The sequence below is a fragment of the Gymnogyps californianus genome, chromosome 1 (assembly GCF_018139145.2).
Source record: "Gymnogyps californianus isolate 813 chromosome 1, ASM1813914v2, whole genome shotgun sequence".
In the NCBI taxonomy this organism is placed as follows: Eukaryota; Metazoa; Chordata; class Aves; order Accipitriformes; family Cathartidae; genus Gymnogyps; species Gymnogyps californianus.
In genome coordinates, this window is record NC_059471.1 from 92,043,169 (window position 1) to 92,055,937 (window position 12,769).

A 12,769-nucleotide genomic window follows, 5' to 3' on the forward strand; every position below is an offset into this window, starting at 1 on the left:
TATGTCTTCTACAACTTTACTGGAGATTATAATATATTAAAACCCACACTATCTTTTTTTCCATTGATTTGAGGCTCATTTTTAGGGAATTAGAAACAAAAAGTGTTAACAAGTGACAATGAAACTGCTCAAATCAATGAACTGGACAGTACTTCCTGCTTTGGCTACTAGTTTTACGGATGGCAACAGAGACCAAACCAGGAAAAGTCAGGTCAGGACAAGTTTTAAAACCTGGCTTTTCTTGCTGGCTTTTCTTGCTTTTTTTGAAAAACCTGTACAAAGACTTCCATTAACTGAAAACCGTTCAACACAGAATGCATGTAGTACTTGCCAAGTGCCATTTTTCAGAGTTCTCTCTATCAAATCAATACATGTAATCAGAATGTTTTCTCCCCTAAAACACCTAGAAACTTCTACATATAACTTGATTTTCTCAATAAAATGTTCATTTTAAAAGCAGTGACATTCTATGAAATCAAAACCAGTCTTGGTCTTTAAAAATATTTTCAATGTTAATGAAGGATACTTGTTAATTTCTCTTATTTCCATTTAGAGTTACTGGTTTGTCTCAGACCCCTCTTGATACAAAGCAGGTCCTTTTTCTGCACTACTTTTCACTTAGGAAGCTGGAAATTGGTTTCTTAACCATCCAGTTATTCAATTTCCAAGGAGGTCAAAGAAACATCTGAAATATCTCCTGCTATCTGCAGTGTCTTGAATTCAAACTTACAATGCCCATGCACTGGTCAAATTCCACACCTCTTTTCCCTCCCTCCCTCTTCCTCTGGTATTATGTGTCTTTTCACCAACCTAAATGAGATCTGAACAATGTGATAGGTAGTGGCCTCCCAGCCCCAGTGTTCTTCCTCAGCACCAAAAAAGGCAAGGCAAGAGCTGCTGGGAACTCCAGCTGGGACAAAAGGAGGGTCTGTGGTTCACCTACCTCTACCCCTTTACTTGCAATGATCACCACCTCCTCGGAAGCAAAGAAAGGAAAGAAGGAGGAAGGTGAACCATGGCTTCTGGATCCTTTAATGCTTTTATAAAGTCTTAAAAACTGACAATATGAGGTGGAACATCCTATTGGTTGGGGAAACCTGACAGTGCAGGTAACCAGCATAGTATGTAGGTCAAGATGAGCTAATTTGCCATCCTTGAAATTGTTATGTTCCTCAAAATGGGAATATATGAAGGGGAGACAAAAGCATTTTCTCTTTTTTTTCCTTTGTTTCTTTTTTAATTTTACCTACAAGGAAGATTGAAGCACTCAGAAAATTAATTGTATATCTATTTATGTATTAGATGAATCCCATTACCTCAGTATGGAAGCATTTGAACCCATCAAATCTCTGTATATTTGATCCATTTTGCATATATTTATATATATATATATCTTTATGTATATTTCACATAACATGAAGTGGTGCCATGAACTAAATTCAGGATATTACATTCTAATGGATACTTACTAGCAGTAATATTATCACAACATTAATAATTAAATTAAAATTATTGCAAGAAAACTATGATTTAACATGAAATTTTAAAATGTATATTTACAGTCACAAAATTCAGTGTTTGTCAGTCTTATCACAGCTGCTTTATGATGGACAAGCAGACAGTGAGAAAAAACAGCAGCAAAACTAACTTCAATACAGTAACTCTGTTCCATCTGTTTGTGCTCTAGGAGTATGTATCACCATATATTTTAATGAAGTTCCATGATATACTATGATACTGTAAGAGCTAATTATAAAAAGAACTCCCCTTTCTCTTTACTCAGAAAAGACAGGCATTTTTGCATCTATCTACAAAAATTAAATATGGAGGAAAATTTGTAATAGTTTAGTTTTCAAGGGCCAAATTCAGAGTGTGTGAAACATATACACAAACACAGCTACTCCTTAAGCAGTGCAGAATCATTCATTTTGCCAAAAGTGGAAAAGAACTGTTTTTAGTTCAGGCATGGTACTACAATAGAGTTAAAAAAAAAAAAAAAAAAAAAAAAGTGGAGACTGGTGATTTTCAGATATATTTTACAGTGCTGTAAAAAGAATTAGATACAGATTTTCTTTAGTATACACTAAAAGATGACACTTTTCACATCCTTCAATTTATGCATGTATAATGTCAAATAAAGCTGTTAGTATAGAATGATGATGCATATTTAAGTAATACATAGGCTTTGATTCAACTTTACCAAAGACTTTCATAAATCTAGAATACCTTAATTTAACATGAGTACATATGAATAAAAAAAGATCTCTGTATTCAGACAGCCTGTGTAGCAATTTTGGTGCCAAAATCTGAAATTCACAGAAATAGTGAGTACTTCTAAATTTCTCTTGGACATATGGACAATTAATGCTTGTCAGTCTACATCTGAACTCATTTAAACTTGGACTTTGAAAGCACTTTGACAATGTAATACAAACTAACAGACATATATACAAGTACTTTCTCCTACATTGACTCTTTCTCTGAGATCTGAGAGATTGCCTTCTTTTCGATATATTGCAAACTCAGGACTCTGAAGCACTGCTTCTGAGCGGGTCATCCAGCTATGGAGCTCTGTTGTATCCGAATCAAACCTAAGAGACAGAGAAGTGCAATAAGACATTTCATTTCCACAAAGTTTCTGAAAATAGGATTGACAGTAAACATGTTTAACTGGTTCTTTAAACAAGTGAATAAGCAGCAATTTCTCTCAGCAAAAGACAGTTTTAACCCCTCCATATTTCATTAGATAGTTCATAAAACTATTTGCTCTAAAATTTGGAAACATAGAAGTACTATTTTATTCTTAAGACCCTGACTTGACAGCTGAACAGATGCAAGAATTTTCACAATAAGGATTCTAATTTTACAAGCTGATGTTTTTGGAAGACATGAAACAAGTGGCTCTCAGTGAAGAGAGTGTACCACAAGTCCTGTTGGCTCACCTGAGGATGTAAGGCCTATCTGGCTGACCAAATGCAGCCTTCATATCCGCAAGATTTCTGTCCCAGCTTGTGCTGATGATATTATGAAGGATATTAAAGCAGGAAATTTGACCATTAGAAAGGAGTCTCTTCTGATTGACTCAAATTTGTTGTAGAATGTAATTACTAATCAACAGTAAATTATAATTTGCCTACAGCTAAAACTTTAGAAACTGCAAATTAAGATCCCCAACTCTCTGTATATACTTTTAAACTACTTTTTACTGTACAGTCCTTTTTATTACAGTCTGGATTCTTTCATCAACTCCTTTAAAACTGATCTTAATTTTTGTTACCTATTCAGAAGGTAGCAGCTCAAAATGAAGGTTACCATATGCAGATATTTAAATTATTCACGTGTAGAAAAATCAAACTGTGATTCAGTATCTACTGTAGTTTTTAAAACAAGAGGCTTGAGACAAAGTTTTTTGTCAGTTGTGCCACACTGTATTCTTGATTGCATTTCTTTACTGCACTGTGTTCCAATATTTATATCTAGTTTGTAACTGATTTTCCTTTTGCAGCAATACAATGAAAGCAATAGAACAGAAAGACCTAGAAAAAAATAATTAGCTGTATCTTTCCGTTTGCTTTGTAAATATAGGTTATATCATTTACATACAATTGAAAATCTACTAAAACCAAGAACTTGAATGACAATTATATCTTTGGAGGAACTAATTCTTTTATAAAAATATACTCCATATATACAAGAACTAAAATACAAAGATGTAAGGTAAAATCAAGGGCTACAGAAATCTACATATACAGAAATGAAAACTGAATACAAGAAAGAGTTCCATGTTTGATCTAATAATTATGCCTCCCTTTTCTTCCTTCTCCACTGTGATCTTTGTGACTCCATTTAAAAACACAGTGTGAAAGACTGAGTAACGAATAATGAAAGCAGAAGAAAGAAGAATCACACACTGCCTTAATCCCAGCCCAATATTCTATATTAAAATTATAAACTCTTAGGAATAATTTTGATAAAGTAATTCCTAATAATACTATTTGAACACTCATTAAAGGAGAAAAAATATGACTGTGAAGTAATGGAAGGTGCAGAAATCTTCATTTCATAAAGAATTACAAGTTCAGAGGCAGAAGACAAAAGAAAATTCCTGGATGGTTCAGAGAATCTCTCTGCTGGTACCAGATTCTAATCCCTGAAATCGAACTGCACTGCCAGTTAAGAGCTTCCTACCTCAGCTTTATTTCTGATCCTATGTGACATTAAATCAACTGCAATTCCTGAAATACAAAGTTATCCTCTGTTCTGCATACAATAACTGCATATTTAATGACCACAGAACATCAGACATCTGATAGCAATGAAGATGAGTTTACCAGTCCCTCAGCACTAAACTCCCCTGGCTGCAGGTAAAATTGTATTACTTCTGGTGTTCGCTCCATTCTCAAGCTGCAGGTAAGTAGGACCGATGAGACCAACTTTCTGAAGAATAGCCTGGTATTAGCCTGGTATAGGATGGAAACTGACAGAGCAAAATGTTTACCAGTGATCATTTCTTCATTTCTTAAAGAAAAGGACTTAGCCCTTGCCTCTGCAACATCCTCCCTGGAAGAGGAAAGGGAGAATTTGGGACAGTTTTGATAGTACAACAAAATAATGAGGTCCATGCCATGGCCCAGAGATTCATCCGATGGTGGTAAGTATTAGCCACAGCAGACAGCGTCTTGACAGAGCTGATCCCAGATGACAGATTGCTCTGTCACTTGCAGTTTCTTCTGGAGATAAATATAACTCCACAAAGACTCATGCCCAAAAGAGGGCTATGAAGAGGGGGCAGAAAAGGATTAAAAGACATGAAAGTTAATTCTAACTAGCTTTTTGCGGCACATAAATATCCTTAACATAAGGACATTTTTCAACTACCTTGGGAAAAAAATATTCTCTCTCTTATGTTCAGCTTGTATAAAACCAGGAAATACAGATAGAATACGGCATTTAATCATTCTGCTGTGATGATTGGACATTTCCTTTCTGAGCACAGCTGCAGTTACTAACTATATTAACTCCTGATTGATATCAAAGGATCAATACAGTCTTTAAATCTCCTAAGTACAACAACACTTTTGACATAAAAAGTAATGCAATATTACCTTTCTGACCCAATAAAGTTGAGCGCATGTAGAATTTGTTAAAATAAATCCATGGAAGACACTAAAACCAAATCACTTGAGACAATTACTCTAAATAATTACCTTACTTTAACGTGCATGTTAGCTTGCTCCCCATCTAAAAATTCAATCTGCAGCAGAGGATTTATTCTTTATGCAGCACTCCTGGTTTAGTTTTCCAATTAGTCTTTCCTTCTGCTATTCCACAAGAGAGATACTATATTTTACTGCTCTCACTGCCCTCTCTCTACAGGCCAGCACATGTCTGCTTAGTTCAAATACAGTCTCTTTTTACTCCAGAGCATGTTTGAAAAAACATCTTCACATTTTTAATCCATGCCATTCAAATTTTCACGGAAGTCTCCCACAAATTGATTTTCTGGATCATACTAAGCCATATGCCCACTTCACATTCCCATTCAAAACCCTCTTGCTGAGATCACCACATGTACTTGTTAAAAAATGACTCCTTGTTCTAGCTTTCCCTTCCTTTTCTGTATTAAATACACAATAAACCTCACCTTTAAGGCATTTCACAACTTAGTTGCATTTTGTTTTTCTCTATCTGTGCATGGAATTTCTAATCCAAAAACCCAGCAGAATATGGTACTGAAGTCCTACTACAAACCCCTTATCTAATCAAATATCTTCTGGAAACCACTAAGTAACAGCAAGTGTTAATTTGTTTATATTTCACAATAAAAACAAATGCAATTTTTATTAATAATCAAAGGGCTGACCGACGATAAACCTCCCATCTGCGCAATATTCCTTATAAAGGCCTATTGCGGTTCTTACAGCCAACATCATCTAGTGAAAGACAATAGTATATTTTAAAATCATAATTTTGCCTTTTCTTACACACTGCCATGGTAAGATGATGACAGTGAAGTAATGTGCATGCACCGACCTTCCACATATTTATAAAAACAACTTGAATATTGTACAAGTTCACATAGGAACACAAGTTGTGAAGTACCCTGCTGTCATGTGGCCATCATGGTGTATAATCTTTTCTCTAAATTGAATGAATTTCATCTTGAAACTGCTACTATGTTACGGCTACCATGACTAGACAGTGATTTCAGCACTTCGTTCTTTCAACAGACACAAATTGCCTCACAATTTCCTTTGCTTATTTGTTTTTTCCTTCCCTCCCCAAACAAAGCCACACCAGGCATGTCACCACTGTGTATCTTGGGCAGACATAAGATCATTTGCCTACATATTGAGCTGGCAGGGAATGATATGACTCTGATCCAAGAACCATATTACTGAATTACTGCCTTTCCATGGCTGGACTGAAATGCCCAGCTCATCAGTGGTCTTCCTCAGCTTGTAGCTCTTCGTTGCCTAGAACATGTCAAAGAGCAACTTTAAAGTATAAGATGCCCATTGGCAGAATTATTCTGTTATGAACTAATTCCCTGCTGTCTGTCTTCCTCCTCTATATTTGTAGCTGATGAGCCATGAGTTGATAAATAGCCTTATTCTTATCTCCTAATTCAACAGCTTATTTGTCCTAATAAATATTTTTCCCATCCTATTTTTTAGTTCAGTCCTCACATAATTTTATTTCCTTTCTGAATGACATTCTGGACCTCCCTCTACACTTGTGATACTATTCAGTTTAGCCTCATCAACATTATGACCAGCACATTCTGTAATGCACACCAAGGCATCAAAGAAAATACTAGATCGATCCCAGGTGTAAATCTCCTTCAGAAATTTCACTAGTATCATCTTATTAGCCTCATAGTTCGCCTTCTTTAGCCAACTATCCATCTTACCACTGGTAAGGTACGGTTATACACCATACCTTCTGCAGTCTGAGCAGTAATTCCTGAATTGTAACATGGAATGCTTTGCAGAAATTCTGATAGATCCACTGCATTTCTCATACGTAAGCAAATCACTTACAGCTAAGGCAAATGAAAATCTAGAGGTTGTTGTAAAATATGTTCATTAACACCATTTGACTTCAGCAAACAGTCAGTGGCTAGAGATGCAAAGTAGTTTTAAATCCAGTCATCATGCCATCCAGTGAGTGCCAGCTGGTACCACTCCTATAATATAGGAGGTAATTTCAGACACTGAGTGTGAAGAAGAATATATATTCTCAGTGTATTTGTCACTATGCCATTTCTCACCTCATAAACAGAATAAAGGATTAAAAACCAACAAGCACTAAGAAGTTATAAAGTGTTTATGTTTACAGACCTCAACATACCCATACTTCTTCTTACACTCTAAATGAAAATGTTTATAAATTATTCCTCCTGTAAACAACAGAAAACTATCCTGTTGTGTCTCCGTCACCTTTTCCTTTCCTCTAGCACTGGCTACACAGATACAACACTGAAACCAAGGACCACCAGGAAAATTGAAGACATGGCTTTCCTCTTTTTAGATTTGCTAAGTAACATTAGATAACAATACAAGAGCAAAAGCTGCATTTCAGTAAGAGGATAAGGGTCAAACAGCCCAATGGAGTTGCTGTAAAAGTGCTAAACAATCTGAATTTAGTTCTGACTAATATAATTCATTGGACAGCAATGGGATATTTGAAACAATAGCTATCAAAAAACCACTTCAAATAAGTCATTATAATTATTCCTTTGATATATTTTTCTACAAAAATCCAAACTTTTCTAAGTAATGAAGCATTAGAATCCCAAATACAATAATTTTCAAAGAAATGAAGGCTACGTTTTTCAAAAAATTGTGTTAACACTTATTAAATGAAAAAAACACTAGATGGAGCAACTATCCTATTTTAACATGCCTTTCTCTTCAAAGGGCATAAAGTCTCTTTCAAATCTGAAGATTAACATTATATCCATAATAATGTTATGACAAACAGACTTTCCTTGGAAACATTAGGAAGCATGTACAAAGTTATTTACTAAATGGCAAAGAAAGGTATCTTTGGACATTATTCAAGAACATTAATGTTACAGATATGTTTAAATTAAATGTTAATCAGCTCTAACCTGTTTGCTATTTAAAAACCTACCGTGAACAGAGTAATTTTCAGATTTTTCTATGCTACACAACTGACCTCTTTTTCCTAGAATATGTAAAATTGCTTCTCCTCAATTTCTTCAGTATAAATGGAGACTCTCATACTTCTAATCCTTCCAAAGCACTTGGAAATGTAAAAATAAAAAGCATTCTAGAAAGCTTGATGTGTCAATCTTATCCTGCCGTTGTTTCTCCTCAGCTAAGTAGCTGGAGACCACACTCTTACGCAGTCCACTAATGCAATATTCACAGAGTAGCCAAACTACTCTTTCTTCCTCCTTGAAACTAAGCACCTAGCAATTCACAATGGTGATGCAGGGCATCTTTAAGACATCCTCTAGTCTTTCTAAAACATTTAGATCACAGGAAAGCAAATCTGGAGCACAAATCTTTCCAAACCTGTGGCAATGGAGCCTGATGCATTTATTTCAGACATACTCTTTTACAGCAACGATGCTGACTAAAGCTTGAGAACAGATGAAAGAAGCTGACAAAACCTGGAAGCATTATTCACTACCTCAAAAAAGCCCCAACCCGCAATGTGCCTTTCCTCCTCAGCCCCAAAAATACCAGGCAAGAGCATGCAGTGTGTTGTACTGTGACTGCAGAAAGCGGCCAACACAATCTGGTTATGAACCTTCAGAAGCTTCTGAAAAGCATTCAATAATTGCTGGGTTTTTTTAATCAAACAAAAACTAAGCAGTACAGAATCATCAGCTCTTAGTCATTAAGTGCTCAGGAAAAATTTTCAACACAAACTCACACACACATACAATTTCGAAACGATGTAGGAGAGGCAGGTTGAGAACTCCCATTCTCTTAGTTTATTTCGAAAACCAAAAGCTATGCAGTACTATGGCTTTGTTTGTCCTTGGGTGTAGGTACAACTAAATACACACAAAAAAACCTGAAAGATCATGTAGCCAACAACAGACCCAGAAAACAACTGACTGTTTGGGAATACAACCATGAAGTTCTCCTAGCAAAAAAGCATTGATGAAAAAGTTGTCTAGTCACCAATGCACATAGACATTTTAGCTGAGCACCCAAATTTTAAGATGAGTTTTCTTCTCCCATTGTTATGCTTATGTTCACTATAAATTTATTGTGCTGGAGAAAGACAACAGCATACTGTCAAATGTATTACTTTCTAAGACTGCATTTTTATGTTTTAATAAAAGCAGGTGCAATAACCATTATTCTAAGCTGAAACTCCTTCCCTGAAATTTCCCGTCAAAGTGTTTCTCTGAAGCTATTTATTGACTGGTCTTCCCACTCCAGAACACCTGCTTGGACTTTCTAGAGAAGAAAGGTACATATGTCTTCTTTTGGCTGTTCAGTTAGAAATGCCAAAAAAATTATCTAAATGGAAAAACATTGCCTTCAGATAACATAACCATCTTTCATCCTGCTGCACAGCTGTGGACATTTCTAACATAATTTACTTTGCACATTACCATATTGTAGGTCCACTCACAGGTATTCAGTGAACAGTCATACTGAACTAGTTCTCATATGATGGTACGATTGCATTGTTAAAACAAATCTAGTAAATCCTGCACACAAATCATTATTCCAGCTAGTTAGACCATATTAAAGTGTATTAAACAATGAACTCCCTTTTTCCTGCTAGAATTCAGCTTTCTTTCCTACCAGATCAAAATAAAAATCTAACCTGTGCAGCAATGAAAAGGACTTGGATTTTAGTATATATAAGAAACCACAACTTATTGAATTATCTGAAGTCATCCTAGACAAAGGCTGAGAACTACAGATTGTTCCAATGTTCATATCTTGACTCTTATCCAAAAGTTAAACAGAACTTACATGGTGAATGAATATCTTTTAGATAGCATAAAACATAAATCAAAACCCCTCGAAACCTACTATGTAATGGTAAAAAACGTTAACACTCTGTAAATTTGGTAGCAGATCTGTCAATAATATAGCTGCAAGCAATCATAGTCTCAAATTTGATAATATATCCTATTTTCTGTACAAGGATGTATCAAACTTATATATAACCTTGCTAGTTGCAATGCTTTAGACAGACAACAGCTAAAACACTTAAAGAATTTATAATTCTCAGTTTGTATAAAACAAGGTATTTCTGAACATAAACAATTCCTATAAGTCAGCTAATTCCTGCCCTCCGGTAGTTTCCTCGCATCATGACTTAGAAGTCTGTAGTCTGCTGTACCCTGCCAATTTTACTTTCAGTATTAAGGCAAATCAAAAGAATACGAGCAAGAAGGAAAATATAGACTAACATTACTTATTTAGTAGCTCAGAAAGGAACTTCTGCTGCAAATTGGTCTCAATTTTATAATAATGCATAGCTATTTATAGCAACAACTTTCTTGAAGAATCGTAAAAAATATTTAAAAAATCACTCCACTTCATTTAATTGTAACTAAGATAATGCTTTCGTTTATAACAGTAGACTCACATTTCACTTCCTTATATTTACATCAAATAAGATCTTTCCTAAAACATTCAGTTTGGGAAAAAAAAAAAAACGTGGAAAGTTTTAAAATACTGATTATTGAAACACTTGAAAATTTCAGGGGAATTTTCATGCTTAATTTTTCAATTTTAAAGTTAAGAATGCCAATATTTTCAAGGGAGGGACCATGCCTTAATATATGTTTACTCTTGCGTATAAGATAACAGGGCCTCGATCCTGTTTGAGATCTTTGCACGTTACTACTGAAACATTAACAAGAGTACTAATGCTTATAATGTCTGTTAAGTAAAAACATTGCCATCTAACAATTCCTTGAAGAAATTAAAGAATTATGAGTCTGCTGATAGTCATCGCTGTGCATTATTTTGAGTGCTTGGGAATACATTAGCAAAACACAACTCTCACTATTATTTAATGGTAACCTAGGATATGTGAAAAAAAACCCAGATTCCAAATCAGGATTTTGGAGATTAGATTCAATTCATTCAAATTTAGCTAATGAAGTTACTTATTTAGTCTAAGCACTTCCTATAGGAGTAGTTATCCAGTTTAACAAAAAGGGCGTGAATCACTCTTCTTACATCACATATACAGCGTTCTTAAATAATGAGGCTAAACTAGAAACGTTACTTTTAGAATGGTCGAAGAGAGGTAAGATAAATCCCTCTTCAGATGCCTATGTATAAAAAAGGTGCCTCTAAGTATTTTTTCAATGACATACTACTTCAATTAAAAAAAAGAAGTCCGATTTCTCCTATTCTTGGTATATTTCATTCTTAATAAGTTAAAGACTCTTTTACAAGAAAATAACTTATCATTGAAAACACGTTGAACTAAACAAAGATATTTTCTATAGAAATGAGACACTGAATGCAGTTTCACATTCCTTTCAGTCCTTGAATCTGTTATGTTGGAATTCCTCTGTTTATCTGAATATCAAAAAACATTTCTAAACCAAACATTACAATGAGTGTTTGAAGTCTAGCTTCTTAGCATCTCATTCAGAAATTTAGTGCTTGAGCCAATTCTACTTAAACTCATCAGAATTTTTTCTTAAGACTTTAACAAGTGTTCAGTATTAGTCTAAAAACCCTTGTCCCTTGTACTTGAGTTACACAGGAAAAAAATCTGAAAATAATGATACTGCATGTTTCACCAAATATTAACTCTGCCTCTGCAGAACTGTTATTTCTACTGCTGACCCACAAGCCAGAAAGAATACAACTTGAACTTTAGAAACCAGGCAATATCTGCCCTACTAGTATTCTAACCACTAAAAAATTATTTTTAAAGAATTTTAAAAGCTGAAAACTAATGGAATGCTTCTTGTCCTTCAAGTTTCAAGACTATAGTCAAGTGGGATGCCCACAATGCCATACATAAGGACTTCTACCGACTACAATTACTATCACAACGGTATTGACATGATGATTAACGTTCTATACTGCAAAATAGTTGAACTAGAAGCACAAAAAAATCCATAACTCATCCTGAGTAAAGAAAGATAATAATCAATCGGTACCTTAATAGAGAACAGAAATATAATTTTAATCTCAAAAAGTATACAGCAAACTATTGCAGTCAAATGACTATTTTTGCATTCTTATCCAAACTCTTATCAGTATTCTCTCTCCATCTCTTAATGATTCTCACCTCTTCCTAATTTCTGAATCCACAAGGAGTTGCCTTTTTTTGTGGGGTGGAGGTGGTGGGAGTTCCTCTTTAGCATGCTTAACCAGGATTTGTTCTCTTGTGGTCACCATAGTTACAGTTTCCATTACAGTTGCCTGTGTTAGTGATGGCTGAGTGGCAGTGACAGCCTGCGAAATCTGTGAAAAGTTTAAAAACAGAGGTCACACACTGTTTGAAAGACTTCAGTAAAGACCGTTTGGAGTAGCAATAGAAAATAATGAGAAACTGCTCCCGTCTGATCATAGGCTGACCTTCAGAAAAAAATAACACTATACGCAACTCAAACCAAATTGTTTTATTTGACTCATGCTGTGTGAATAAGATATCTGCAGAAGTCAATATCAAAATCAGAAAGGATCCTAAACAGAATGAACTTATGCCTCCCTGTAAGACATGTAAGTTTAGTACATTCAATTTCCTAAGAAAAAAAACAAAAAAACCCACCCCAATCCCCACCCCCAAA

General features: G+C 34.9%; 1 protein-coding gene across 2 annotated transcripts in view; it reads right to left on the minus strand.

The window, feature by feature from the left end:
• DMD (dystrophin) overlaps window positions 1-12,769 on the minus strand; it is a 922,027-nt gene that overhangs the window by 771,870 nt on the left and 137,388 nt on the right. For both annotated transcript variants that reach the window (XM_050904429.1, XM_050904437.1), the window contains exons 12-13: window positions 12,268-12,443; window positions 2,468-2,591 (exon numbers count right to left, since the gene is read on the minus strand). In XM_050904429.1, the coding sequence (XP_050760386.1) occupies window positions 2,468-2,591; window positions 12,268-12,443 (300 nt within the window). The remainder of the gene's footprint in view (window positions 1-2,467; window positions 2,592-12,267; window positions 12,444-12,769) is intronic.